Source organism: Macaca mulatta, chromosome 8, assembly GCF_049350105.2.
Source record: "Macaca mulatta isolate MMU2019108-1 chromosome 8, T2T-MMU8v2.0, whole genome shotgun sequence".
Lineage (NCBI taxonomy): Eukaryota > Metazoa > Chordata > Mammalia > Primates > Cercopithecidae > Macaca > Macaca mulatta.
Genome location: NC_133413.1, coordinates 77,589,470 through 77,616,139, shown reverse-complemented (window position 1 = coordinate 77,616,139; position 26,670 = coordinate 77,589,470). Strand labels below are relative to the sequence as shown.

The 26,670-nt window shown below is 40.5% G+C and overlaps 1 protein-coding gene and 1 long non-coding RNA gene across 2 annotated transcripts in view; one reads left to right on the top strand and one right to left on the bottom strand.

Moving 5' to 3' along the window:
- MCMDC2 (minichromosome maintenance domain containing 2) overlaps positions 1 to 26,670 on the bottom strand; it is a 52,709-nt gene that overhangs the window by 5,602 nt on the left and 20,437 nt on the right. Inside the window, exons 10-14 of the mRNA XM_015145491.3 lie at positions 26,106 to 26,311; positions 20,850 to 21,016; positions 20,231 to 20,410; positions 15,530 to 15,672; positions 11,560 to 11,669 (exon numbers count right to left, since the gene is read on the bottom strand). Of these exons, the coding sequence (XP_015000977.3) occupies positions 11,560 to 11,669; positions 15,530 to 15,672; positions 20,231 to 20,410; positions 20,850 to 21,016; positions 26,106 to 26,311 (806 nt within the window). The remainder of the gene's footprint in view (positions 1 to 11,559; positions 11,670 to 15,529; positions 15,673 to 20,230; positions 20,411 to 20,849; positions 21,017 to 26,105; positions 26,312 to 26,670) is intronic.
- LOC144330802 (uncharacterized) overlaps positions 20,875 to 26,670 on the top strand; it is a 47,213-nt gene continuing 41,417 nt past the window's right edge. The window contains exon 1 of the long non-coding RNA XR_013397296.1: positions 20,875 to 21,046. This is a non-coding gene — a long non-coding RNA (uncharacterized LOC144330802). The remainder of the gene's footprint in view (positions 21,047 to 26,670) is intronic.

Here is a 26,670-nt window from a genome sequence, read left to right as displayed (position 1 = left end):
CAACCTCCGCCTACCGGGTTCAAGCAATTCTCCTTCCTCAGCCTCCCAAGTAGTTGGGACTGTAGGCACACACCACCACACCCGGCTAATTTTTGTATTTTTAGTAGAGACAGGGTTTCATCATGTTGGCCAGGCTGGTCTCGAACTCCTGACCTCAAGTGATCCGCTGCCCCAGCCTCCCAGTGTTGGGATTATAGGTGTGAACCACTGTGCCTGGCTCATGTGTTCACTTTTTAATATCTGTTCTCTCACTAGGCTGTAAGTTCTACTAGGGTAGAGACTGTAACTTTTTTTCACTACTATGTAACTAGTGCCTAGCACCTAGTGATCATTCAATAAATATTTATTGACTCACAGATTGGAAAAAAGATCATGAATATTTAGTTCAAATAGTGATAATTATGAGGCATATTATGAGAACATATAACACACTATAATTTTAATACATCAATCCTCAAATTATAATTAACCTCAAATTACCTTTACAGTTTTACTTTAATATATACAGCCATATCTCAGAGATATTGCAAGTTCAATTCCAGATCAAAAAAGTGGTTCAGTTCCACAAAAAAGTGAATATCACAATAAAGCAAGCCACGTCAATTATTTGTTTTCCCAATGTACATAAAAGTTATATTTACACTATATTGTAGTCTACTAAGTGCGCAATAGCATTATGTCTAAAAACAAGATCCAAACATACTTTAATTTAAAAATGCTTTATTGCTAAAAAAAAAATGCCAAAAATCATCCTCTGCCTTCAGGAGTCATAATCTTTTTGCTGGTGGAAGGTCTTGTCTCCATGTAGATGACTGCTAATTGATCAACATCAGCACAGTGTTTGTTGGAGGTTGGGATGGCTGTGACAATGTCTTAAAATGAGACAATAATGAAGTTTGCTGCATTGATTGACTCTTTCATGAAAGATTTCTTTGTAGCATGTGATGATTTTTTTTTTTTTGGTCATTTTTATTTATGTTTTTTATTACACTTTAAGTTCTGGGGTACATGTGCAGAACGTGCAAGTTTGTAACATAGGTATACACGTGCCATGGTGGTTTGCTGCACCCATCAACCCATCACCTATATTAGGTATTCCTCTTAATGCTATCCCTCCTCTGGCTCCCCCCACCAACAGGCCTCGGTGTGTGATGTTTTCCCTCCCTGTGTCCATGTGTTCTCATTATTCAACTCCCACTTATGAGTGAGAGCACGCAGTGTTTGGTTTTCTGTTCTTGTGTTAGTTTGCTGAGAATGATCGTTTCCAGCTTCATCTATGTCCCTGCAAAGTAGATGTACTCATTCTTTTTTATGGCTGCATAGTATTCCATGATGTATATGTGCCACATTTTTCTTATCCAGTCTATCATTGATGGCCTTTAGGGTGATGCTGTTTGCTAGCATATTTACCCACAGTGGAACTTCTTTCAAAATTGCAGGCAATACTCTCAAACACTGCCACTGCTTTATCAACTAAGTTTATGGACTATTCTAAATCCTTTGTTGTCATTTCAACAGTGTTCACAGAATCTTCCCCAGGAATAGATTCCATCTCAAGAAACCACTTTCTTTACATCCATAAGAAGCAACTTTTCATCGGTTCATGTTTGATCATCAGTCTACAGCAATTAAGTCACATCTTCAGACTCCACTTCTAATTCTAGTTCTCTTGCTGTTTCCGCCACATTTGCAGTTACTTCCTCTACTGAAGTCTTGAACCCCTTAAAGTCAGCCAGGAGGGCTGGAATCAACTTCTTCCAAACTCCTGTTAATGTAGATATTTTAACCTCCTCCCATAAATCACGAATGTTCTTAATCACATCTAGAATGGCAAATCTTTTCCAGAAGGTTTTCAATGACTTTGCCCAGCTCCATCAGAGGAATCATGGCAGTGATGGACATAACAAGGCTTGAATGTTGAAATTACTTCTTTATCCAGGGGCTGCAGAATACATGTTAGCAGGCATAATAACAACATTCATGTCCTTGTACATCTCCATTAGAGCTCTTGGGAGACCAGGTGCATTGTCAATGAGCAGTAATCTTTTGAAGAGAATCCTTTTTTTTTTTTTTTCTTGAGATAGAGTCTCGCCCAGTCACCCAGGCTGGAGTGCAATGGTACGATCTTGGCTCACTGCAACCCCTGCCTCCCGGGTTCCAGCAATTCTCTGCCTCAGCCTCCCGAGTAGCTGGGATTACAGGTGCCTGCCAGCACACCCAGCTGATTTTTGTATTTTTAGTAGAGACAGGGTTTCACCATCTTGGCCAGGCTGGTCTTGAACTCCTGACCTTGTGATCCACCTGCCTCGGCCTCCCAAAGTGCTGGGACTACAGGCATGAGCCACCGCATCCGGCCCTGGGAATCCTTTTTTTCTGAGCAGTAGATCTTCACAGTAGGCTTCAAATATCCAATAAACCATGCAGTAAACAGAAGTGCTGTCATCCTGGCCTTGTTGTTCCCTTCTAGAGTACAGGCAGAGCATGATTAGCATTCTTTAATGGCCTTAAAATTTTCAGACTAGTATATGGACATTGGCTTTGACTTAAAGTCAGCAGCTGCATTAGCTCCTAACAAGGGAGTTAGCCTGTCCTTTGAACCGTTGAAGCCAGGCATTGAAGTCTCCTTTCTAGCTATGAAGGTCCTAGATGGCATCTTCTTCTAATAGAAGGCTATTTTGTCTATATGGAAAATCTGTTGTTTAGTGTAGCCACCTTCATCATCATCTTAGCTAGATTTCCTGGGTAACTTGCTGCAGCTTCTCCATCAACACTTGCTGCTTCATGTTGTACTTTTATGTTATAGAGATGGTAGCTTTCCCTCAGCCTCATGAACCAACCTCTGGTAGCTTTTGACTTTTCTTCTGCAGCTGCCTTACCTCTCTGAGCCTTCATAGAATTGAAGAGACTTAGGGCCTTGCTCTGGATTAGGGTTTGGCTTAAGGGAACGTTGTGGTTGGTTTGATCTATTCAGACCACTAAAGCTTTCTCCATATCAGCAGTAAGGCTGTTTTGCTTTCTTATTGTTTGTGTGTTCACTGGAGTAGCACTTTAAATTTCAAGACGTTTTTTGTTTGTTTGTTTGTTTGTTTTGAGATGGGGTCTCCCTCTGTCACCCAGGTTGGAGTGCAGTGGCATGATCTTGGCTCACTGCAACCTCTGCCTCCTAGCGAGACTCTGTCTAAAAAAAATTGAAAAAAAATTCAATATACCTAACCAAAATTCATTATGAAAGGAAAAGTAACTAAAGGTGAAAAAAAATCTTCACATGGGTTTTTCTCCCTCCCTCCCTCCCAAAATAATAAATGCTGTTTATTTATTTATTTATTGAAACAGTCTTACTCTGTTTCCCAGGCTGGAGTGCAGTGGCACCATTTCAGCTCACTGAAACCTCTGCTTCCTGGGTTCAAGTGATTTTCCTGCCTCAGCCTCCTGAGTAGCTGGGATTATAGGCAGCTGGCAACAGGCCCAGCTAATTTTTGTATTTTTAGTAGAGATGGGAGTTTCACCATGTTGGCCAGGCTTGTCTTGAACTCCTGATCTCAGGTGATCTACCTGCCTCGGACCCCCAAAGTTGTAGGATTACAGACGTGAACCACCACGCTCAGCCTCCCTCAGTAAATACTTCAAGAAAGTCTTGACAAAATAGTCACTGTATTAGTCCATTTTCATACTGCTATAAAGAACTGCCCAAAACAGGATAATTTATAAAGGAAAGAGGTTTAATTGACTCACAGTTCAGCATGGCTGAGGAGGCCTCAGGAAACTTACAATCATGGTGGAAGGTGAAGGGGAAGCAAGACATCTTCTTCACAGGGTGGCAGGAAGGAGAAGTGCCAAGCAAAGGGGAGAGAGCCCCTTATGAAACCATCAGATCTCATGAGAACTCACTCACTATCACAAGAACACCACCCCCATGATTGTTACCTTCATTTGGTCTCTCCCTTGACATGTGGGGATTATGGGGATTACAATTCAAGGTGAAGTCTGGGTGAGGACACAAAGCCTAACCATATCAGTCCACCCTGACCCCTCCCAAATCTCATGTTCCTTTCACATTTCAAATCCAATCAGTCCCCCAGAGTTTTAATTCATTCTAGCATTAACCCAAAAGTCTAAGTCCAAAGTCTCATCTGAGACAAGGCAAGTCCTTTTCACCTATGAGCTTCTAAAATCCAAAGCAAGTTAGTTACTTCCTAAATACCATAGGAGTACAGGCTGTACACCTAAATACACCTGTTCTAAATAGAAGAAATTGGCCAAAATGAAGGGGCTACAAGCCCCATGCAAGTCCAAAATCCAGTGAGGCAGTCATTTTTTTTTATTTTTATTTTTTTTTTGAGATGGAGTTTTGCTCTTGTTGGCCAAGCTGGTGTGCAATGGCATGATCTCATCTCACTGCAACCTCCATCTCTGGGTTCAAGCGATTCTCCAGCATCAGCCTACCAAGTAGCTGGGATTATAGGCGCCTGCCACCACGCCCAGCTAATTTTGTATTTTTAGTAGAGACAGGGTGTCACCATGTTGGCCAGACTGGTCTCCAACTCCTGACCTCAGGTGATCCACATGCCTTGGCCTCCCAGAGTACTGGGACTGCAGGTGTTAGCCACTGTGCCTGGCTAACTTAAAGTTGCAAAATGATCTCCTTTGACTCCATGTGTCACATCCAGGACATGCTGATGTAAGAGAGGGGCTCCCGCTGCTTTCACAGGCTGGTGCTGAGTGTCTGCAGCTTTCCTAGGTAACGGTACAAGCTGTTAGTGAATCCACCATTCTGGGGTCTGGAGGACAGTGGCCCTCTTCTCACGGCTACACTAGGGAGTGCCCAGTGGGGACTCTGTGTGTTGGGGGTCCAACCCCACATTTCCCTTCCTCACTGCCCTAGCAGAGGTTCTCCATGAGGGCTACACCCCTACAGCAAACTTCTGCAGGGACATCCATACATTTCTATACATTGTCTGAAATCTAGGCAGAGGTTCCCAAATCTCAATTCTTGACTTCTGTGCAACTGCCGGCCCAACACCACGTGTAAGCCACCAAGGTTTGGGGCTTGCACCCTCTGAAGCAACAGCCTGAGCTATACGTTAGCCCCTTTGAGCCAAGGCTGGGATGCAGGGCACCAAGTCCCAATATTCACAAAGCAGCAAGGCCCTGCGCCTGGCCCACAAAACCATTTTTCCTCCTAGGCCTCTGGGCCTGTGAGGGGAGGGGCTGCTGCAAAGACCTCTGATATGCCCGGGAGACATTTTCCCCATTGTCTTGGTAATTAACATTTGACTTCCCGTTACTTATGCAAATTTCTGCAGCCTGCTTGAATTTATCTACAGAAAATGAGTTTTTGCCTTTTCACTGCATAATCAGGCTGCAAATTTTCCAGACTTCAATGTTCTGCTTCCCATAAGTTCCAATTTCTGATTATGTCTCTCAAGTTCAAAGTTCCACAGATCTCTAGGGCAGAAGCAAAATGGCACCAGTCTCTCTCTTTGTAGAGCACAGCAAGAGTCACCTTTATTCCAGTTCTGAGCAAGTTCCTAATCTCCACCTGAGACCACCTCAGCCTGGACTTCATTGTCCATATCACTATCAGCATTTTGGTCAAAGACATTCAAAAAGTCTCTAGGAAGTTCCAACTTTCCCACATCCTCCTATCTGCTTCTGAGTCCTCCAAACTGTTCCAACCTCTGCCTGTTGTCCAGTTCCAAAGTCACATCCACATTTTTGGGTATCTTTATAGCGGTACCCCACTCTGCAGTACCAATTTACTATATTAGTCTATTTTCATACTGCTATAAAGAACTGTCTAAGACTGCGTAATTTATAAAGGAAACAGGTTTAATTAGCTCACAGTTCAGCATGGCTGGGCAGGCCTCAAGAAACTTGCAATCATGGCAGAAGGTGACAGGGAAGCAAGGCACCTTCTTTCAAGGCAGCAGGAAGGAGAACTGCCAAGTGAAGGGGGAAAAGCCCTTATAAAACCATCAGATTTGTGAGAACTCACTCACTATCATGAGAACAGCATAGGGGGAACCACCCCCCTGATTCAGTTACCTCCACCTGGTCTCTCCTTTGACATTTGGGGATTATGGGGATTTCAATTCAAGATGAGATTTGGATGGGGATGCAAAGCCTAACTGTATCAGTCATGAAGTTAAAATATTCAGCCATATGGCTGGGCGTGGTAGCTCACACCTGTAATCTCAGCACTTTGGGAGGCCAAGGAAGGCAGATCACTTGAGGTCTTTTGAGACCAGCCTGGCTAACATGGCAAAACCCCATCTATACTAAAAATACAAAAATTAGCTGGGCCTGGTGGTGCATGCTTGTAATTTCAGCTACTCAGGAGGCTGAGGCAGGAGAATCACTTGAACCCAGGAGATGGTGGTTGCAGTGAGCCAAGATTGTGCCACTGCACTCCAGCCTGGGTGATGGAGTGGGACTGTCTCAAAAATAAATACATACATACATACATACATACATACATACATAGTCATATTCTATCATAGGAGTCCTTAATATAATAATAATATAATTCTTCAATTCAAAGACATATACTTTCATCTTATTACTGTACTCCAGTTGTATCTTAACAATTGATGGCATGGCATGGTAAAATTGGCAGAATTTTTTGTTTACTTCACATAGAATAATGTGTCTTAGATTTCATGAAATGTGGTCTTAAACATAGAATAGGAAAAGCATGTAAAGATAAAGCAAATTGATAATCTTCAATAAACCTGACAAAAAACAAGAGATGGGGAAAGGATTCCCTATTTAGCAAATGGTACTGGGAAAACTGGCTAGCCATATGCAGAAAACAGAAACAAGATCCCTTCCTTATATCTTTTTTTTTTTTTTTTGATAAAGTTCAATGTATTAATTTTTTTAATATACTTTAAGTTCTAGGGTACATGTGCACAATGTGCAGGTTTGTTACATATGTATACATAAGCCATGTTGGTGTGCTGCACACATTAACTCATCATTTACATTAGGTATGTCTCCTAATGCTATCCCTCCCCGCTCCCCCCACCCCACAACAGGCCCCAGCATGTGATGTTCCCCTTCCTGTGTCCAAGTGTTCTCATTGTTCAGTTCCCACCTATGAGTGAGAACATGCAGTGTTTGCTTTTCTGTTCTTGCGATAGTTTGCTGAGAATGATGGTTTCCAGCTGCATCCATGTCCCTACAAAGGACATGAACTAATCCTTTTTAATGGCTGCATAGTATTCCATGGTGTGTATATGCCACATTTGCTTAATCCAGTCTGTCGTTGATGGACATCTGGGTTGGTTCCAAGTCTTTGCTATTGTGAATAGTGCCGCAATAAACATACGCGTGCATGTGTCTTTATAGCAGCATGATTTATAATCCTTCGGGTATATACCCAGTAATGGGATGGCTGGGTCAAATGGTATTTCTAGTTCTAGATCCTTGAGGAATCACCACACTGTCTTCCACAATGGTTGAACTAGTTTACAGTCCCACCAACAGTGTAAAAGTATTCCTATTTCTCCACATCCTCTCCAGGACCTGTTGTTTACTGACTTTTTTATGATCGCCATTCTAACTGGTGTGAGATGGTATCTCACTGTGGTTTTGATTGGCATTTCTCTGATGGCGAGTGATGATGAGCATTTTTTCATGTGTCTGTTGGCTGCATAAATGTCTTCTTTTGAGAAGAAAAGAATATGAACATGTGTCTGTTCCTATTCTTTGCCCACTTTTTGATGGGGTTGTTTGTTTTTTTCTTGTAAATTTGTTTGAGTTCTTTGTAGGTTCTGGATATTAGCCTTTTGTCAGATAAGTAGATTGTAAAAATTTTCTCCCATTCTGTAGGTTGCCTGTTCACTCTGACGGTAGTTTCTTTTGCTGTGCAGAAGCTCTTTAGTTTAATTAGATCCCATTCATCAATTTTGGCTTTTGTAAGTCAAAAGAACAAAGCTGGAGGCATCACGCGACCTGACTTCAAACTATACTACAAGGCTACAGTAACCAAAACAGCATGGTACTGGTACCAAAACAGAGATATAGACCAATGGAACAGAATGGAGCCCTCAGAAGTAATACCACACATCTACAACCATCTGATCTTTTCTCTTTTTTTTTTTGAGATGGAGTCTCGCTCTGTCACCCAGCCTGGAGTGCAATGGCGTGATCTTGGCTCACTGCAAGCTCTGCCTCCCAGGCTCATGCCATTCTCCTGCCTCAGCCTCCTGGGTAGCTGGAACTACAGGCGCCTGCCACCACGCCCGGCTAATTTTTGGTATTTTTAGTAGAGACGGGGTTTCACCGTGTTAACCAGGATGGTCTCGATCTCCTGACTTCGTGATCCACCCACCTCAGCCTCCCAAAGTGCTGGGATTACAGGTGTGAGGCACTGCACCCAGCCATCATCTGATCTTTGACAAACCTGACAAAAACAAGAGATGGGGAAAGGATTCCCTATTTAATAAATGGTGCTGGGAAAACTGGCTAGCCATATGTAGAAAGCTGAAACTGGATCCCTTCCTTACACCTTATACAAAAATTAATTCAGGGTGGATTAGAGACTTAAATGTTAGACCTAAAACCATAAAAACCCTAGAAGAAAACCTAGGCAATACCATTCAGGACATAGACATGGGCAAGGACTGCATGTCTAAAACACCTTCCTTACATCTTATACAAAAATTAACTCAAAATGGATTAAAGGCTTAAATGTAAAACCTAAAACCATAAAACCCTAGAAGAAAACCTAGGCAATACCATTTAGAACATAGGCATGGGCAAAGACTTCATGACTAAAACACCAAAAGCAATTGCAACAAAAACCAAAATTGACAAATGGGATCTAATTAAGCTAAAGAGCTTCTGCACAGCAAAAGAAACTATCATCAGAGTGAACAGGCAACCTACAGAATGGGAGAAAATTTTTGCAATCTATCCATCTGACAAAGGTCTAATATCCAGAATCTACAAGGAACTTAAACAAATTTACAAGAAAAAAAAAACCATCAAGAAGTGGGCAAAAGATATGAACAGACCCTTCTCAAAAGAAGACATTTATGCAGCCAACAAACATATGAAAAAAGCTCCTCATCACTAGTCATTAGAGAAATGCAAATCAAAACCACAGTGAGATACCATCTCACAAAAGTTAGAATGGTGATCATTAAAAATCCAGGGAACAACAGATGCTGGTGAGGCTGTGGAGAAATAGGAATGCTTTTACATTGTTGGTGGGGGTGTAAATTAGTTCAACCATTGTGAAAGTGTGGCAATTCCTCAAGGATCTAGAACCAGAAATACCATTTGACCCAGCAATCCCATTACTGGGTATATACCCAAAGGATTTTAAATCATTCTACTATAAAGACACATGCACACGTATGTTTATTGCAGCACTAAATATTTACAATAGCAAAGACTTGGAAACAACCCAAATGCCCATCAATGATAGACTGGATTAAGAAAATGTGGCACATATACACCATGGAATACTATGTAGCCATAAAAAATGAGTGCATGTCCTTTGCAGGGACATGGATGAAGCTGGAAACCATCATTCTCAGCCAACTAACACAGGAACATAAAACCAAACACGACATGTTCTCATTCATAAGTGGGAGTTGAACAATGACAACACATGGACACAGGGAGGGGAACATCACACACTGAGGCCTGTTGGAGGTCTCGGGGGAAAGGGGAAGGAAAGCATTAGGATAAATACCATGTGGGGCTTAAAACCTAAATGATGGGTTGATAGGTGCAGCAAACCACCATGACACATGTATACCTATGTAACAAACCTGCATGTTCTGCACATGTAACCCAGAACTTAAAGAGAAAAAAAATAGGTGGGGTGGTTCATGCCTGTAATCTCAGCACTTTGGGAGGCCAAGGCAGGCAGATCACCTGAGATCAGGAATTCGAGACCAGCCTGGCCAACATGGAGAAACCCCATCTCTATTAAAAATACAAAATCAGCTGGGTGTGGTGGCGCATGCCTGTAATCCTAGCTACTCGAGAGGCTGAGGCAGGAGACTTGCTTGAACCCGGGAGGCAGAGGTTGTGGTGAGCCGAGATCATGCGATTGCACTCCAGCCTGGGCAACAAGAGTGAAACTCCATCTCAAAAAATAATAATAATAAATAATAATAATAATTTTAAAAAGAAATGCTAGTTAAAAAAGATAAAGCAAATTGAAATGAAAAACATGTATATATCCTTCCTAAATACTATTTAGTATTGGTTGGGAAACAGTGTTATTCTCTTTTGGTAAATAAAACTAATTCAGGATGATAATTAACCTCTTTTAGGGGCCATAAATCTCTCTATTTCATAAAAATTAATGCTGTATGGTCCTAGGAAACAATGTATAAGGCACACACATATGTACATTTGTATATGATTTAGGGATTTACAAGTCCCTATACCAAGCATCTATGGATCCTAGGTTAAGAATGCTTGACATTTATAGAACAAAGACAATTATAGAACAATTTATAGAACTTTAGATAATTATAGAACAAAGTTCTAATATTCGAATGAATCTCTGCAAACGGGTATTACAATATAAATGTAATTTAAAGCAAATGTAATCACCAACACGTACACACAGAAAAGCTAGTGTTAATACATTCTTTAAGTCCCAGGGCTGGAACCAAGATTTGGTTTGAAGAATGGTATCGCTAATCAAAATTAATGTCTCATCTAATTCAACCAAGAACTTTGGGAGAATAACTCTCCTTACCCTTATCTTAAAAACCTCTTTTGCGTGTTTATTAGCAAAAGCATAATAAGCGCCATTCATTTCAAAAAATTAAATGCTATAGACATAGTATTAAAACTAGAAATTCGGTGAAAGTGTTGATACAAGATAATCAGATTTTCTTTTCTTTTTTCTTTTTTTTGACATGGAGTCTCGCTCTGTCGCCCAGACTGGAGTGCAGTGGCACAATCTCAGCTTACTGCAACCTCCACCTCCCAGGTTCAAACGATTCTCCTGCCTCAGCCTCCCAAGTAGCTGGGACTACAGGCACCTGCCACCACACCCGGCTAATTTTTGTGCTTTATTAGTAGAGATGGGTTTTCACCATATTAGGCAGGCTGGTCTCCATCTCCTGACCTTGTGATCCACCTGTCTCGGCCTCCCAAGGTGCTGGGATTACAGGTGTGAGCCACTGCACCCAGCTGATGATCAGATTTTCTTTTGCTATCTTGCCTAACTCTGCTGTGGGGGATTGTTTGAAATCTAAATGTTGCAAGTTATTTTAAAAGGAAGATAAATTAAAATCATTTTATGTGTTGTATTAAGTACTTTTTCCCCCAGAATTCTTTAAGCAATGCAAAAGTTCAAATATGAAAACAATCATGCATAATAAGGAATTTAATATTAGATGATGATACTACCCGGAAACAGTTAATAAATGCCCAAATTAAAACAGGCCTTACCTGGTAGTGATTTGTTATTCTTTAAAATAATATTTTAAAAATATATGTAACATTTTAATTTAACCAATTAAGAATATTTAAGGTTAAATATAGTTATTTGTAGTAATCATCAATAATTGAATCCATTACCATATTTCAATGTGAGGGATGTTTCAAATAGTAAGGCTGCAATCAGCACATCTTCTTTAAGCACTTTATTCCTTAAGTTCAGTCGTGCATGGGCTTCAGATAGGAAAACGCTAAAAAAGAAAATAGTTGCCAATCAAAATATGTTGATATTATAAAAATAATATATATTTTGGCAGGAACAAACCAAGACATATGTGAACCTTAGCCACACCTAAAGCATATTCTTACTTTAAAAAAATTTTTAGTTTCTTTTTTAGTTTCTTTTCTTTAATTTTTTTTCCTACCAACTTAAATAGACTGTTCCAGAACAAGTATCCTATTGGTTTCCATCCTGGCTTTTATTTATCATTCCACACTCCCCTCCCGAAGTTTTGTTCAGATAAATACACAGTTGGGAAAATTAATCTAACTAAATATCTTTTACAGACAAATCCTTGACTTTTTCTTTTAATCCTTCATTTATCTAAAATCCTCATAGATTTCCAAGATTTTTGTTGGCAATTTCAGCATTGGAAGGGATCTTCGAATTCAAAGTTCAAACTTTCATCAGAAAACTAAATTTCCTCTACAACATCCTGGGCTATTCGTTTACCAGTATCTTTTGGACCTCTCCTAGCATTCATGGCTTCATGAGGCAATCCGTTCCTTTATTTTTAATTTTTTAACCAACTTCCATTACTGAAAGATCTCTTTTAAGCAAATGTGATGTATCTGAATGATTGCTGAACTTGGGAATCAGAAAACCTAGGCTGAGTCTCTAGAATTTACTAGCTGTATGACTTTGTATAAATCATTTAATGTATGAGATTTTTTGAAACTCAGCTATAAAAGGGAGATAAGTAAAGGCATTTGAAAGTTTTGCAACTAACTATAACCATAACTAACTATAACCAAGATTCTATCAATCTAAGCTAAAATTAGTTTCACTGCAATTTCTACCCACAGGTCTCTTGTTCTGTCTGCTGAGACCTCTTAATATGATGCTCTCCAGATATGCAAAGATAACTTTTCGATTGCTCCGTGTTTTCTCTCCTTCAAGTTAAATATTTCTAGTTCCTTTACTATGCTATGAGACATAACTTTCAGCTCCTCACCATGATGGTTACTCTCCTCATGACCTGATTTGGTTAATACTCCTTTTCAGTACAGTACAACAGCGGTTTTGACTATCACAAAGTAGAGATGAGGCGTAACTAGCATTTTGTTGCTCTTGATATATATTCTATTAATATGACCCCAACTCTCAGTATTATTAATAGCCATATTACATTATTTACTCTTATTAAACATAAAAATAATGAAATATCAAATCCTTTTCATATTAAGCCATATTACCATTTTCTCATCAATTCACACTTATACTACAGAGTCTGGGCATCTAACAGAGGGCTTTACATTTATCCTATTAACTTTCTTCTTGTTAGATTAAGATCACAATTCAAGTTTGTGAAGTTCTCTCCAATATTGCTCATTTATAAATGTAATAATCATGTCTCTGATGTCCTCATCCAAGATCCTTCTAAAAATGTTGACCGGGACAGAATATGTATAGAGCCTTTAGAAAGTATTGTTCAGCTCCACTTCTCTAGAAAAGCAAAGATGCTTGTAATTAGGTACCTGTCTATAGAAATGGGGGAAAAATTCAAGGTTTATGACTCTTCTAGCTAGGGTTCATTTACTCTGCTGTTTCACAAACCACCCTTAGTATTTATTTCTACAATGTGAAAAAGTAGAATTACATTAAAATTAACTACTTTATTTTTGAATAAATAGCTGCATCACAGCTTCACTGTGTTGTGATGTAGCTGTACCATAGTTTAAACAGTCCCCTATTGAGAGACCATTTCTTTATTTGATATAGTATTAAAGTGTAATCTCAAAATAATTGTGAAGTAGAACCAGGAGTAACATAATTAAATAAATAAATAAATAAATACATTGTTAAAACTGCAACATAAAATAAGACAGATGAAGAACTGGCAGAAAATGTCAAGTATAAATCTGTAAGATTTAGATATATTTAGTTAATTTCCCCAACTGTATATTTATCTTCATAGAGCTGAAAAAATGCTAAAGATAAGCCAAGTAGAAGTCAACTCTTTGATAAATGTTTCAAAATGGAAAACAGAATTGCATTACATAATGCTATTCCCTGAATTAAAATTTAAAATACTCAGATCAAATTATACTGTTTGCTTTTTTTTTTTTTTTGAGACAGAGTGTCACTCTTGTTGCCCAGGTGCAATGGCGCAACCATGTCTCACTGCAACCTCTGTCTCCCAGGTACAAGCGATTCTCCTGTCTCAGCCTCCCAAGTAGCTCGGATTACAGGCATGTGCCACCACACCTGGCTCATTATTTTGTATTTAGTAGAGATGGGGTTTCATCATGTTAGTCAGGCTGGTCGTGAACTCCTGACCTCAGGTGATCCACCCCCTTTGGCCTCCCAAAGTACTGGGATAATAGGCGTGCACCACCGCGCCCGGCTTTAAAAGTTCTATTTTCTCATAATGTTCTTTTCTCTATAGTAAAAACATGTTTTGTATTTGAACTCACATAGTCTCCGTTTACATATGAAAAAATATATATATTTTTTGAGACAGTGTCTTGTTCTGTCGCCAGGCTGGAGTGCAGTGATGCAATCTTGGCCCACAGCAACCTCGGTCTCCCGGGTTCAAGTGATTCTCCTGCCTCAGCCTCACGAGTAGCTGGGACTATAGGCATGCGCCACAACCCCAAGCTAATTTTTTTTGTATTTTTTTGGTAGAGACGGGGTTTCACAGTGTTGGCCAAGCTGGGCTCAAAATCCTGACCTCAGGTGATCTGCCTGCCTTGGCATCCCAAAGTGCTGGGATTACAGGCGTGAGCCACTAGGCAAGGTTTTGTCTTTTTTTTTGTTTTTTTTTTAAATTGAGAAGGGGTCTCACTCTGTCACCCAGGCTGGAGTAAAGTGGCACATCTAGGCACTCTGCAACTTCCGCTTCATGGGCTCAAGCAATCCTCCCACCTCAGCTTCCTGAGTAGCTAGCTGGGACTACAGGCACCTGTCACCAGGCCTAGCTAGTTTTTTGTATTTTGGGTAGAGACAGGATTTCACCATGTTGCCCAGGCTGCTCTGCTTTTGTTTTTGTTTTTGTTTTTGTTTTTGTTTTTTTTAAATAGAGATGAGGTCTCACTATGTTGCCCAGGCTGGTCTCGAATTCTTGAGCTCAAATGATCCTCCCACCTCAGCCTCCCAAAGTGCTAGGATTACAGGTGTGACCCGCTGCACCCAGCCCCAAGGCTGGTCTTGAACTGAGCTCAAGCCACCTGCCTGCCTCAGCCTCCTAAAGTGCTGGGATTATAGGCATGAGCCACTGTGCCTGGCCAACACCCACATTTTTTTTTTTTGAGATGGCGTCTCGCTCTGTTGCCCAGGCTGGAGTGCAGTGGTGTGATCTCAGCTCACTGCAACCTCTGCCTCCCAGGTTCAAGCAATTCTCCTGTCTTAGCCTCCCGAGTAGCTGGGACTACATGTGCGCTCCACCACGCCTGGCTAATTTTCTGTATTTTAGTAGAGACGGGGTTTTACTGTGTTGCCCAGGCTGGTCTTGAACTCCTGACCTCAGGCAATCTGCCCTCTCGGCCTCCCAAAGTGCTGGGATTATAGGTGTAAGCCACCATGCCCAGCCAACAGTCACATTTTTAAAAACAAGGATTTGCATTTGAAATCAGTGCACTTTCCTCAGCCATATCTCATATGTGGCATCCAATAAAAATTAGTTTAGTAAAAAAATTATTAGAGATTAAAATGATGTAACATGATATAACAAAAGGAATTGTGAAGCCTTTAGTCCTTTTGGAACAAGGCCATTTACAAACCAACTAGCAGTCAAGCAGAGAAACAATTGAAATAGGTAAATTAGCAATTTAATTAAACACATCATTTGTAACTCAATGCTGATTCTAAAATCTTGAATTGAATACCTACAGATATTTTAATGCAGATGCCGACAGTTTTGATCCACATATAGAGTCTGTTCTGATTCTGCGACTTGCTAGATAATAGCCATGAGTCATTCTTTCTGCTTCCAAGCTGAATTCTACATTCAAATTCTTTGCAAAGGCCAGTAGCTAAAAAGTGTGAAAAATCCAAGATAATCAAGCTTTATTATGGAATCAATATAACAGAAATCAAAAGTATACTGGCACTTTATTTTTACATGTTTGCATATTTTATTACATAAAAAAGAGTAAATGTCTGGGGCTATTCTGAAGTCACTGAACACTTTAAATATCACAGTGTTATACTTGTAAAGGATATTAAAGTTTACCCAGAATAATCTCCTCCCTGTCAGTGCAAAAATGTTCTGTGCAATATATTTGAATGACTGTACAATGTCTTTGCTCCCAGTGAAAGGCTCACCTCCCTCAGAAGCTAATTTTCCTTTGAATAGCTTTAATCACCTGACAGTTTTTTCCTCATAACTTTCTCTCATTGGCCTAGAGCTACTTGCCCTCCTTACTTCCCTTCCTTCCTTTTAAAGAGCACTTAACATTTGGTATGAGGGGAAACATTATGTTAACTGCTTTGAAGGTGGGCTTTGGTGATTGAATAAGATTTGGGTAGAGAATAATTCTGCAACACAATGATTATCACTGTTTTTTCTGAGTTTTGAGCTTTTTTTTTCTTTCAGAGTCAGTGATTCCTAGTTCCCAAAGTCCTCTGTGACATAATTTCCAAATTTTTTACTATCCTAGTTATTTTCTACTTTTTCAATTCAGATAACTACAGGAAAAATTAACTATAATAAGGTTGCTGTTTTTTTCTGACACTATCTACACCTGGAGAAAGGTTGCTATTAACTATAAAATTTATATTTTATTTATTTATTTATTTTGAGACGGAGTTTCACTCTCATTGCCCAAACTGGAGTGCAATGGCACGATCTCGGCTCACTGCAACCTCAGCCTCCTGGGTTCAAGCGATTCTCCAGTCTCAGCCTCCCAAGTAGCTGGGATTATAGGCACGCACCACCACACCCAGCTAATTTTTTGTATTTTTAGTAGAGATGGGGTTTCACCATGTTCACCAGGCTGGTCTCAAACTCCTGACCTCAGGTGATCTACCCACCTGGGCCTCCCAAAGTGCTGGGATTACAGGCGTGAGCCACCGCGTCTGGCCTATTTTGTTTATTTATTTTTGAGATGGAGGCTTGTTCTATCGCCAAGGCTGGAGTGCAGTGGCATGATCTCAGCTCACTACAACCTCTGCCTCCTGGTTCAAGTGATTCTCCTGCCTCAGCCTCTTGAGTAGCTGAGACTACAGGTGTGCGCCACCATGCCCAGCTAATTTTTTTTTTTTTTTTTTTTTTTTTTGTATTTTTAGTAGACACAGTTTCACCATATTGGCCAGGCTGGTCTCGAACTCCTGAGCTCAGGTGATCTGCCAGCCTCGGCCTCCCAGATTGCTGGGATTACAGGCGTGAGCCATCGTGCCCGGCCTAAAATTTATATTTTAAATTTAACCTTTAGAAAAGCATAAGAGATGGCTGGGCGTGGTGGCTCACACCTGTAATTCCAGCACTTTGGGAGGCCGAGGTGGGTGGATCACGAGGTCAGGAGATCAAGACAATCCTGGCCAACGTGGTGAAACCCCGTCTCTACTAAAAATACAAAAAAATTAGCCAGGTGTGGTGGCAGGCGCCTGTAGTCCCAGCTACTCATGAGGCTGAGGCAGGAGAATCACTTGAACCCAGCAGGTGCAGTTGCAGTGAGCCAAGATTGCGCCACTGCACTCCAGCCTGGTGACAGAGCGAGAAAAGAAAAAAGAAAAGCAAAGCACAGAGACATGTTCCTAGACTGGACATGTCCTGGATTGGATATATATCCTAGCTTCTTTATTTTCTTTATTCTCCACAACTCTCTCCAGGCTTTCAGAACTGGATATACTATTAATAGTATCAATAACCCTCTCTAAGTTCTCTCTAAGATGGCACGATCATGAGCCACCAATATCCTCCTTCATGAAAGGACTTGTTGCCCAGCTACTGAGATTCTGTCAGCCCCTTTGGGGATTGCCTCAGGACAGTCCACATCACATGAATGATTGAGGCAGAAGTTGGGGAGGACTTTATAAAGTCCTCAGGTATTGACAGAAAAGCCCTCTCAAATACACATTGGCACACTAAACTCCATCTCAGTCTGTTCTGGAGAGCTCAGACTGCAACAAATTCCATCCACTTTGATTTGTGTAATAGATTTATCTTCCAGAGAAATCATTTTTACTATTTTACTTTTTACTATTTTACAGTTCACTCTACAACTGTTCTCTATAGTCTGACAAACCAACTATAAAATCTTTTGCCTGTGCAAGACTTACTGTAAATATGCCAAAATCCTATGACTCCAAAATACAATTTTTGCTCCAGTCAAGCTGGTCTTATCGTTTTCCATGTATACTAATTTCTACTTTTATGTCTTTACTCCTACTGTTAATTCTACTTAGAACACCCATCCTTCATGCATCTAAATTTTACCCTTTCTTACAGCCAGCTGATGTCCAGCCTCCTCCATGAAGTTTTCCCAGCTTCTGCATTCTATACTGATATCTTACTTTCTGAATTCCTAAAATACCTCAGAGTCAGCACCACTTAACTTAGCACTTAAGTTGTTCCTTAACTATTTTATGCATCTTTTTTTTTTGAGACGGAGTTTTGCTCTTGTCGCCCAGGCTGAAGTGCAGAGCAGTGGCGCAATCTCGGCTCACCTCAACCTCCGCCTTCCGGGTTCAAGCTGTTCTCCTGTCTCATCCTCTGGAGTAGCTGGGATTATAGGCATGTGCCACCATGCCTGGCTAATTTTGTACTTTTAGTAGAGATGGGGTTTCTCCATGTTGGTCAGGCTGGTCTCGAACTCCCTACCTCAGGTTTCTGCCCTCCTCCTCGACCTCCCAAAGTGCTGGGATTACAGGCTTGAGCCACCTTGCCTGGCCTGTATCTTGTTTTTAATTTTAATTAAATGATAAACTAAAGGGAAAATTTATATACCTGTGAGAATATAAAAGAATGGAAATAGGCTCATATTTGTGAAGTATCCAGTTAATACCTGAATAATTAATAAATCTAGATTGTTTTGGCTTGTTTCTCAGGTAAAAAAATGGGCAACATTTTTCAGGGTCATTAGCCTGTCCATATTTAGTATCCTAATTCCTACAGACTACTTTTTTCCTATATAATAAAACCAAAACCAAAACCTTATTATATTATAAATATTTTTCTTTTTTCTATTCTAATCTATGTGAATAAACAATGTTCATAATTCATGTTTAAGTCGATTTTGCCTTTCAACCTTTTACTCATGCAGTATGCTTACAAGGAAGATAGATACGAAAAAAATTTTTAATGACTCATAGACCTCCACTTTCTGACATCCCCTGCCTTTTATCTATCATACCCAGACAAGTGAACTCTACTTGGACAGATTTTTGAGTAGTTAAAAAGGTTTCAGTTGTAAATATGTGAGCACCTTTAATAGCTATGAGAATTATTACTAAATTTACATCACCTACTTTCAGGTTCTCTGAATATGTCACATATGTTTTGATAATGTCAGGGTAATTAATTAAAATGGGTTAGTGAATCATGCTATATATCCCCTAAAGTCAGGACTCGAAGGTAGTCATCTGAGGACAATCCCTTTGAATAGACAGTAAAATGTAAATAACTGTATATCTATATAGCCTATTATAATTTTCCATAGAAAAATTCTATGTTGGTTTTCTTTCATTGAGATTCTGTCAGCTGTGCTGATTTGGACAATGGTACAAAAATAAACTGAAAATTTTAATATTCATTACCTAACACAGTTGTTTCTTTAATTATAGCCCTAAATAATTCTAAATAATTTCTCTATTTTTTCTTTTTTTCTTTTTTTTTTTTTTTTTTTGAGACGGAGTCTCGCTCTGTCACCCGGGCTGGAGTGCAGTGGCCGGATCTCAGCTCACTGCAAGCTCCGCCTCCCGGGTTTACGCCATTCTCCTGCCTCAGCCTCCCGAGTAGCTGGGACTACAGGCGCCCGCCACCTCGCCCGGCTAGTTTTTTGTATTTTTTAGTAGAGAAGGGGTTTCACCGTGTTAGCCAGATGGTCTCGATCTCCCGACCTCGTGATCCGCCCGCCTCGGCCTCCCAAAGTGCTGGGATTACAGGCTTGAGCCACCGCGCCCGGCCTTTTTTTTTTTTTTTTTTTGAGACAGGGTCTTACTCTATCACCCAGGCAGGAGTGCAGTGGTGCGATCTCGGCTCACTGGAACCTCCACCTCCTGGGTTCAACCGATTCTACCTCAGCCTCCCGAGTAGCTGGGGTTACAGGAGCCACCATCACGCCCAGCTAATTTCTGTATTTTTTGGTAGAGATAGGGTTTTCACTGTGTTGGCCAGGCTGGTCTCGAACTCCTGGCCTCAAGCGATCTGCCCGCCTTGGCCTCTCAAAATGCTGGGATTATAGGCATGAGCCACCACACCAGCCTAACTCTAAGTAACTTCTATGCAATGTCCTTAAAATGTTTAAAAGCTGGAAACAAGTTGGAATAAAATAATTCTAAATAAAGAAAATCCAGCACTCAAAAGGACTTCTATATAATTTGAGAAACATTAGCACAGGCATTCTGGGTAACCGTTTTATCTATCTTTACCTTTTCAAAATCTTCAGTTGTGAACTGTCTAGAAGCTGCATAAAGCAGCCCTTCAGGATTAATGGCTTTCTTCAAAGTATGTTGCACAGTAGAAAGAAATGGGTGGCAGGGAGATGACTCATTGCAGTTAATCAATAAACCAAATGCCTCCACAAGGTTAGCTGGAATCAAACTGCAATCCTACATCAAACCAAAAAGTAACAGGCAAACATTAAACTTTGTAATTTTCACAATTTGGAAATAATTAATTACAAAGTAATTATTATATGTTGTTATTATTCATTATTTATCATATTAATTATAATTTAAGGTAATTTTTTAATAATCTGGGAACTTTTTGGTGATTGATTTTTTAAAGCCTCTTTACTGAGTATTTTTGTATACATTATTCATTAAAGCCTCTCCAGCTACCTATTCAAATAGTAATTTCCAGTGAGCAGATATCTGGCTCACTACATGGCTAAAACACATTACAATTTGTAAACAACTGAGTCATCAGGTAGTTCTGGTACTCAATAAAGTATAGAAACAGGTTAATAACAAAAATATTGAGATGTATTAAATTTGTGACTTAATTCCTTGAACAACATTCTAACAATAAAATATACATATACCTTACCATCTGACCAATTAGAGTGTTGATTTTCTGTGCATTTCTCCTTGAAGATGAATCCATATCAACAAAAGACCAAAAACTGCACTGAACTGGAAAAGTCATCTGTTGATCAGTATCCTCCCCAAACTTCTTTCCTGGGATGTACACTGTGATGTTTCTGCTCTCCAGAACTAAGTCAGAAGATATTATCCATTTGTTATGTAAGTTAATTTTGGTCTAAATGTCTACAAATTAATAACATATTATATAGAATTATACTGTGCAGACTTTGGATAGTGAAAGAAAGTAAATTTGATTGTTTTGCAGGACAATGCTCTAAGTTCTGCCATAAAAAATACATATTTGAAGCCTTATGTGTCCCATGACTTGATGAGAACCAGGAGTCCAAAGCACATAGCTGGAATTGTGGCGGGGCACCTGAGTGGACTAGGCAGGGGGCTAAGAGATTGGTCATATAATACAGATTTACAAGAGAGGCTAAAATTAAATCATGTTCTTTTATGTGGGGAAAATGATAGAAAGCAGGCCATCCATGTGGGAGTGAAAGAGGAAAAGACAGAGATAATATGAACTACAATGACTGGGGGAAAATACATCTCAAATTCAACATGTGCAAAACCAAATTCATTGTCCCTCCACCTCCCACTTAAAACCCAAACAAAAAATATGGAGCATTTTGGGAGGCTGACATGGGGGTATTGCTTGAGCCCAGGAGTTTGAGACCAGCCTGGGCAACGTGGCAAGACTCTGTTACTACAAAAAATTAGCCAAGCATTGTGGCATGTTACTGTGGTCCCAGCTACTTGGGAGGCTGAGGTGAGAGAACTGCTTGAGCCCAGGACTTCAAGGGTGCAGTGAGGTATGATGACACCACTGCACTCCACCCAGGGCAACACAGTAAGACCCTGTTTCAAAAAAAAAAGAAAGAAAGAAAGAAAGAAGAAGGAAGAAGGAGAATAAGAAGAAAGAGGCCAGGGCCATCACGGAGGACCACGTATCATTTGATTCCATTTATAGTCAGCCATCTATATATAAAGGTCTGTCTGCATCTGTAGATTCAACCAACGGCTGATGAAAAATATTCAATAAATAAATAAAACAATAACAACAATAAAAAACAACACAGTATAATAATTTGCAAAGCATTTACATTGTATTGACTATTATAAGTAATCTAGAGATGATTTAAAGTATATGGGAGGATATGCATAGATTATATGCAAATACTCTGCCATTTTATATAAGGGACCTGAGCATCTGTGGATTTTGGTATCTGCAGAGGCCCTGGAACCAATCCCTGGAGAATACTGAGGGAAGACTGCCTATGCAATGTTCAGAATAGGCAAATACACAGAAACAGAAAGCAAATAGTGTTTGCTAGGGACTGTGTGGGAGTAGGTGACGGGAGGCAGGGACTGGGGGTTGACTGCTAATGGGTATGGGGCTTCCTTTTGGGGTGATGAAAATATTCTGAAGTTAGTGGTAATAGTAGCACAACTCTGTGAATATAATAAAAAGCACTTTACTGTATACTTTCAGTGGTGAATTGTATGATGTGTGAATCTCAATAAAACTGTTACAAAAAATGTAATAGTAGTATTGCCATTCTAAATAAAGAAAAATTAAAATTTTATATTGCCATAAATTTTACCTTTTATCTTTATATTGTACAATACTTTTATCTTTATATTGTATAATGCAAATATATGTGCATTTATCTTTTAAGTGGAACCGATAGTACTTTGCACATGCATATGTATTTTGTTTTTACCAGAACAGTGGAAATACTGCACAAAACAATTTTTATTTTACTTCTTGATATGCATACATTTCACCAACACTCTCTACCTTCAGCTTACTGATAAGTGAGGAATGACTGAAAAGACAAGGCTATGGATTTGCCCTATCTTTCCCTTTCCTCCTGTGTCATCATTTTCAGTGTAAGTGGTTGGCAAATACAGGGAACCAACCAAGTAAGAAAGAGGATGATAGGGCTACTTGGTAATGTGTGTTTCTTGAAAGGCCATTGCCTTCTTTCTGCATTAGAAGCACACTAGTTCAAATGAAAAGCATGGCCACTTGGGGTTATTAGCACTCCCTCTTACTCAGTTGAAAATGTGTTGATATGGAACTATAGGCACTGGCTTATAGTGCACCTATGACACATGGGAGTCCAGCAACAATCAAAGAAAGTACAAATTGAGTGTGTTATGAAAGCTGCATAGTGATCACAAATGCTGTATGAAATGGGGCAGGAAGGCACAGTAAAAACAGGCATCCATGTGTCTCCTCTACTCACAGTCAAGTGCCATTATCTCATGGGACTTCCTTATAATACAAAGATAAAATTATTAAAAATTTGAAGATGATGACAGCAGAGTTTTAAACCATATTCCAAGCTCTTGTGGGGAGAGGACATACTAGCAGGGCCAGCTTCATGAGTGTGGAACAAGTGCAGTTGTACTGAGGCCCTCCTCTGTACCAGCCAGATGTTCCACCATCCTTTGATGAGAAAAACTCCTTTTCCCACTGACTAACTTTGGTGCTGTAGTCAAAAATCAATTGACTATAAAATGTGGGTCTATTTCTATAGTCTCTGATATGGTTTGGCTGTGTCCCCACCCAAATCTCACCATGAATGCCCATGTATTGTGGGAGGGGCCTGGTGGGAGGTAACTGAATCATGGGGGCAGGTCTTTCCTGCACTGTTCTCGTGATAGTGAATAAGTCTCACAAGATCTGATAGTTTTAAAAAGGGGAGTTTCCCTGCACAAGCTCTCTTCTCTTGTCTGCCACCATGTGAGACGTGCCTTTTACCCTCCACCATGATTGTGAGGCCTCCTCAGCCATGTGGAACTGTAAGTCCAATAAACCTCTTTATTTTGTAAATTGTCCAATCTCAGGTATATCTTTATAAGCAACATGAAAACAGACTAATACACCCTCATTTTGTTTTTATTGATTTTTGTTTTTTTTTTTTTTTTTTTGTAGAGATGGGGTCTCAGTGTGTTGCCCAGGATGGTCTGGAACTCCTGGCCTCCAGCAATCCTCTTGCCTCAGCCTCCCAAAGTGCTGGGATTCCAGGTGTGAGCCACTGGGCACAGCTAATTTCTGTATTCTCTTATAAAGTGAAGCAATATGCTGTGTGCCCTGAGCACACTTGTACATTCATGCTGGTATGCCAAGAAGGCAAGGCTCTGACTGCTCTTTGCCCAGTCCATGGCTGTCCATATCCTTGCTAGTTATAAATCTGGCCCAACCAGCATTACTCTAATACAGAACCAAACAACAACATTATAAGGAAAAAACTCTACAGATCAATATCTTTCATGAACATAGATTTAAAAAATCCTCAACAAAAATAGTAGCATATCAAATCCAACAATGTAGAAAAAGAATTATACAGCATGACCAAGTAAGCTTTATCCCAGGTATGCAAGGCCGGTTTGATATTCAAAAATCAATTAATGTAATCCATCATATCAACAGGCTAAATGAGAAAAATCATATGATTGATGATGGCAGGAGGCAGACAGGTTCCTGGGCAGAGAGGGGCAGGTCCCTGGTGGAACCCAATCTTCAGGCAAGAGACAGCTTGAAGCCTGAAAACCAGGCTGCCAGTTCTGGGTGGAGTCCACCACCTGGAGTGAGAATGTCCTTGATGCCTTTCAGCCAATCAGATGGTGTTTTTCTGGGCCCACCCATGGACCAATCAGCATGTACTTCCTCCATTCTTAGCCCATAAAAACCCCAGAGTCAGCCAGACTCAGACACAGGTTGGGACTACCTGCCTGTGGGTAGGAGCTACACACTTCGGGTCTCCTGTCCACTGAAAGCTGTTCTGCCATGCAATAAAACTCTTCTCCACCTTGCTCACTCTCCAGTTGTCCACATAAGCTAATTCTTCCTGGACATGGGACAAGAACTTGGGACCTGTTGAATGGCAGGTGCAAAAAGGGCTATGACACTCTCCTGGCAGGCTTGTTGAGTGGCAGGCAGGAACAAAAAGGGCTGTAACACTTTCCTAGTCAGCTTGCTGAGCTATGAGTGGTGACACATTCTTTTTTGTTGGACTGCGGGACTGAAGATCAATGACCCTTCTGGAGGCCCAGACCTCAGGATTTCCTGAGTCAGAGCTGTAACACTATAATCCTCCTGCCTTCTGTCGGCCTTGGGCAGCTGTCCCATGACAGAAAGTAGCAATGTGCTGGGCCAGCCCAGGAGCCATGGGCTGGAGTGAGGCAGTGGACTGAAAGAGCTGTTAACATGTGCCCCCCATCCACTGAGCTGTGGGCAACAGGAACGAGAGACCTGTAGCATGCTTCCCTGCAACCCCTTGGGGCTCCACTGTTGCTGGTGTCTCCAAGTTTTTGGGTGCCACCCTGTTCCCCTCATCCAGACACCGGGGCCCTCAGTAGAAGCCACTTGCAGTATGCCTATTCCAGCTACAGCCACGCATGAAGCCAGCACCTGTGCCAGCACCTGGAGCTGCCTGCCCTGCCACAGCAGCCGGCATGCCTGGCTATGTGCAGTGGCTGGACCCTGTGCTTGCTCACTCACACACCCCCTCGCTGTTCCATTCCTGGCTTGCCCTCAGCAGGCATGGGATCTGGACTGGTAGTGTAAGCCAAGTGCAGCCTGCTGGGCCGAGTGAGCAGAACATGCCCAGCAGGCAGGAGTGAAACTCAAGCAGAGGTGCTGCTGGACATAGAGGTTTCTGGCTTGAAAAGCAGCACCCGAAGGATCCTGTGACATCATCATATTAACAGATGCAGCAAAGCATTTGACAAAATCCAATATCCATTTATGATTAAAAAAAAACCCTCAGAAAATTAGGAATAGAGAAGAACTTCCACTGATAAAGAATGTCTACAAAAAATGTACAGCTAACATCATACTTCATGGTGAGAAACTTGAAGCTTTCCCACTCAGATCAGGAACAAGGCGAGGATGTCCTTTCTCTTAACACCACTTTTCAACTTTATACTGGAAGTGGTAGCTAATGCTATAAGACAAGAAGAGGAAATAAATCTGGTCCATTACAAGCTCATGTGTTAGCACACTGAGAGCAAAGGCTAAAACTGTGCATTTGCACATTAAATTTCTGTTTTTGCTTATAAAACCAAAATGAGAAATGGCATCTAACATAATTTCTCAAACCCTCAAACATCTGCAATACTATCTTAACTGTTAAGTATCTCAACATGGATGAGAGTATAAGTTAAACAGGTGAAAATTAATTTTACAAATATTGTTTACCTGATTGAAGCTGTTCAAGTTTATCTTTTTTGTGTGAGGCCAAGTCTCCTATAAAGCAGATACCACCTTTAGCTAGCAGAGCACTGCCAGCCTGAATGCTAACTGCTCCAGTTCCATACTTATTCCTGGATAGAGTGGGAAAAATTTCAGCAGAGACTAGATGACGTATGCCACGGGGAACAAGGTTTATGCTAAAATTCAGAAGCCTAGGGAAAAAAAAATAAACTTTTCATTACTATTACTTAATTTTCAAAAGTCACAATGTGTTACATTAAATTTAATTTTATTCTATGTTTACTGAGCACCTGTGATACACCAGCTATTGTGCTAGGGATATAAATATATATGACTAACATGGTGAAATCCCATCTGTACTGAAAATACAAAAATTAGCCAGACGTGCTAGTGCATGCCTGTAGTCCTACTACAGGAGGATGAGCTACTCAGGAGGCTGAGACACAAGAATCATTTGAACCTGGAAGGCAGAGCTTGCAATGAGCCAAGATCGTGCACTCCAGCCTGGGTGACACAGTGAGATTCTGTCTCAAAAAACAAAACAAAATTA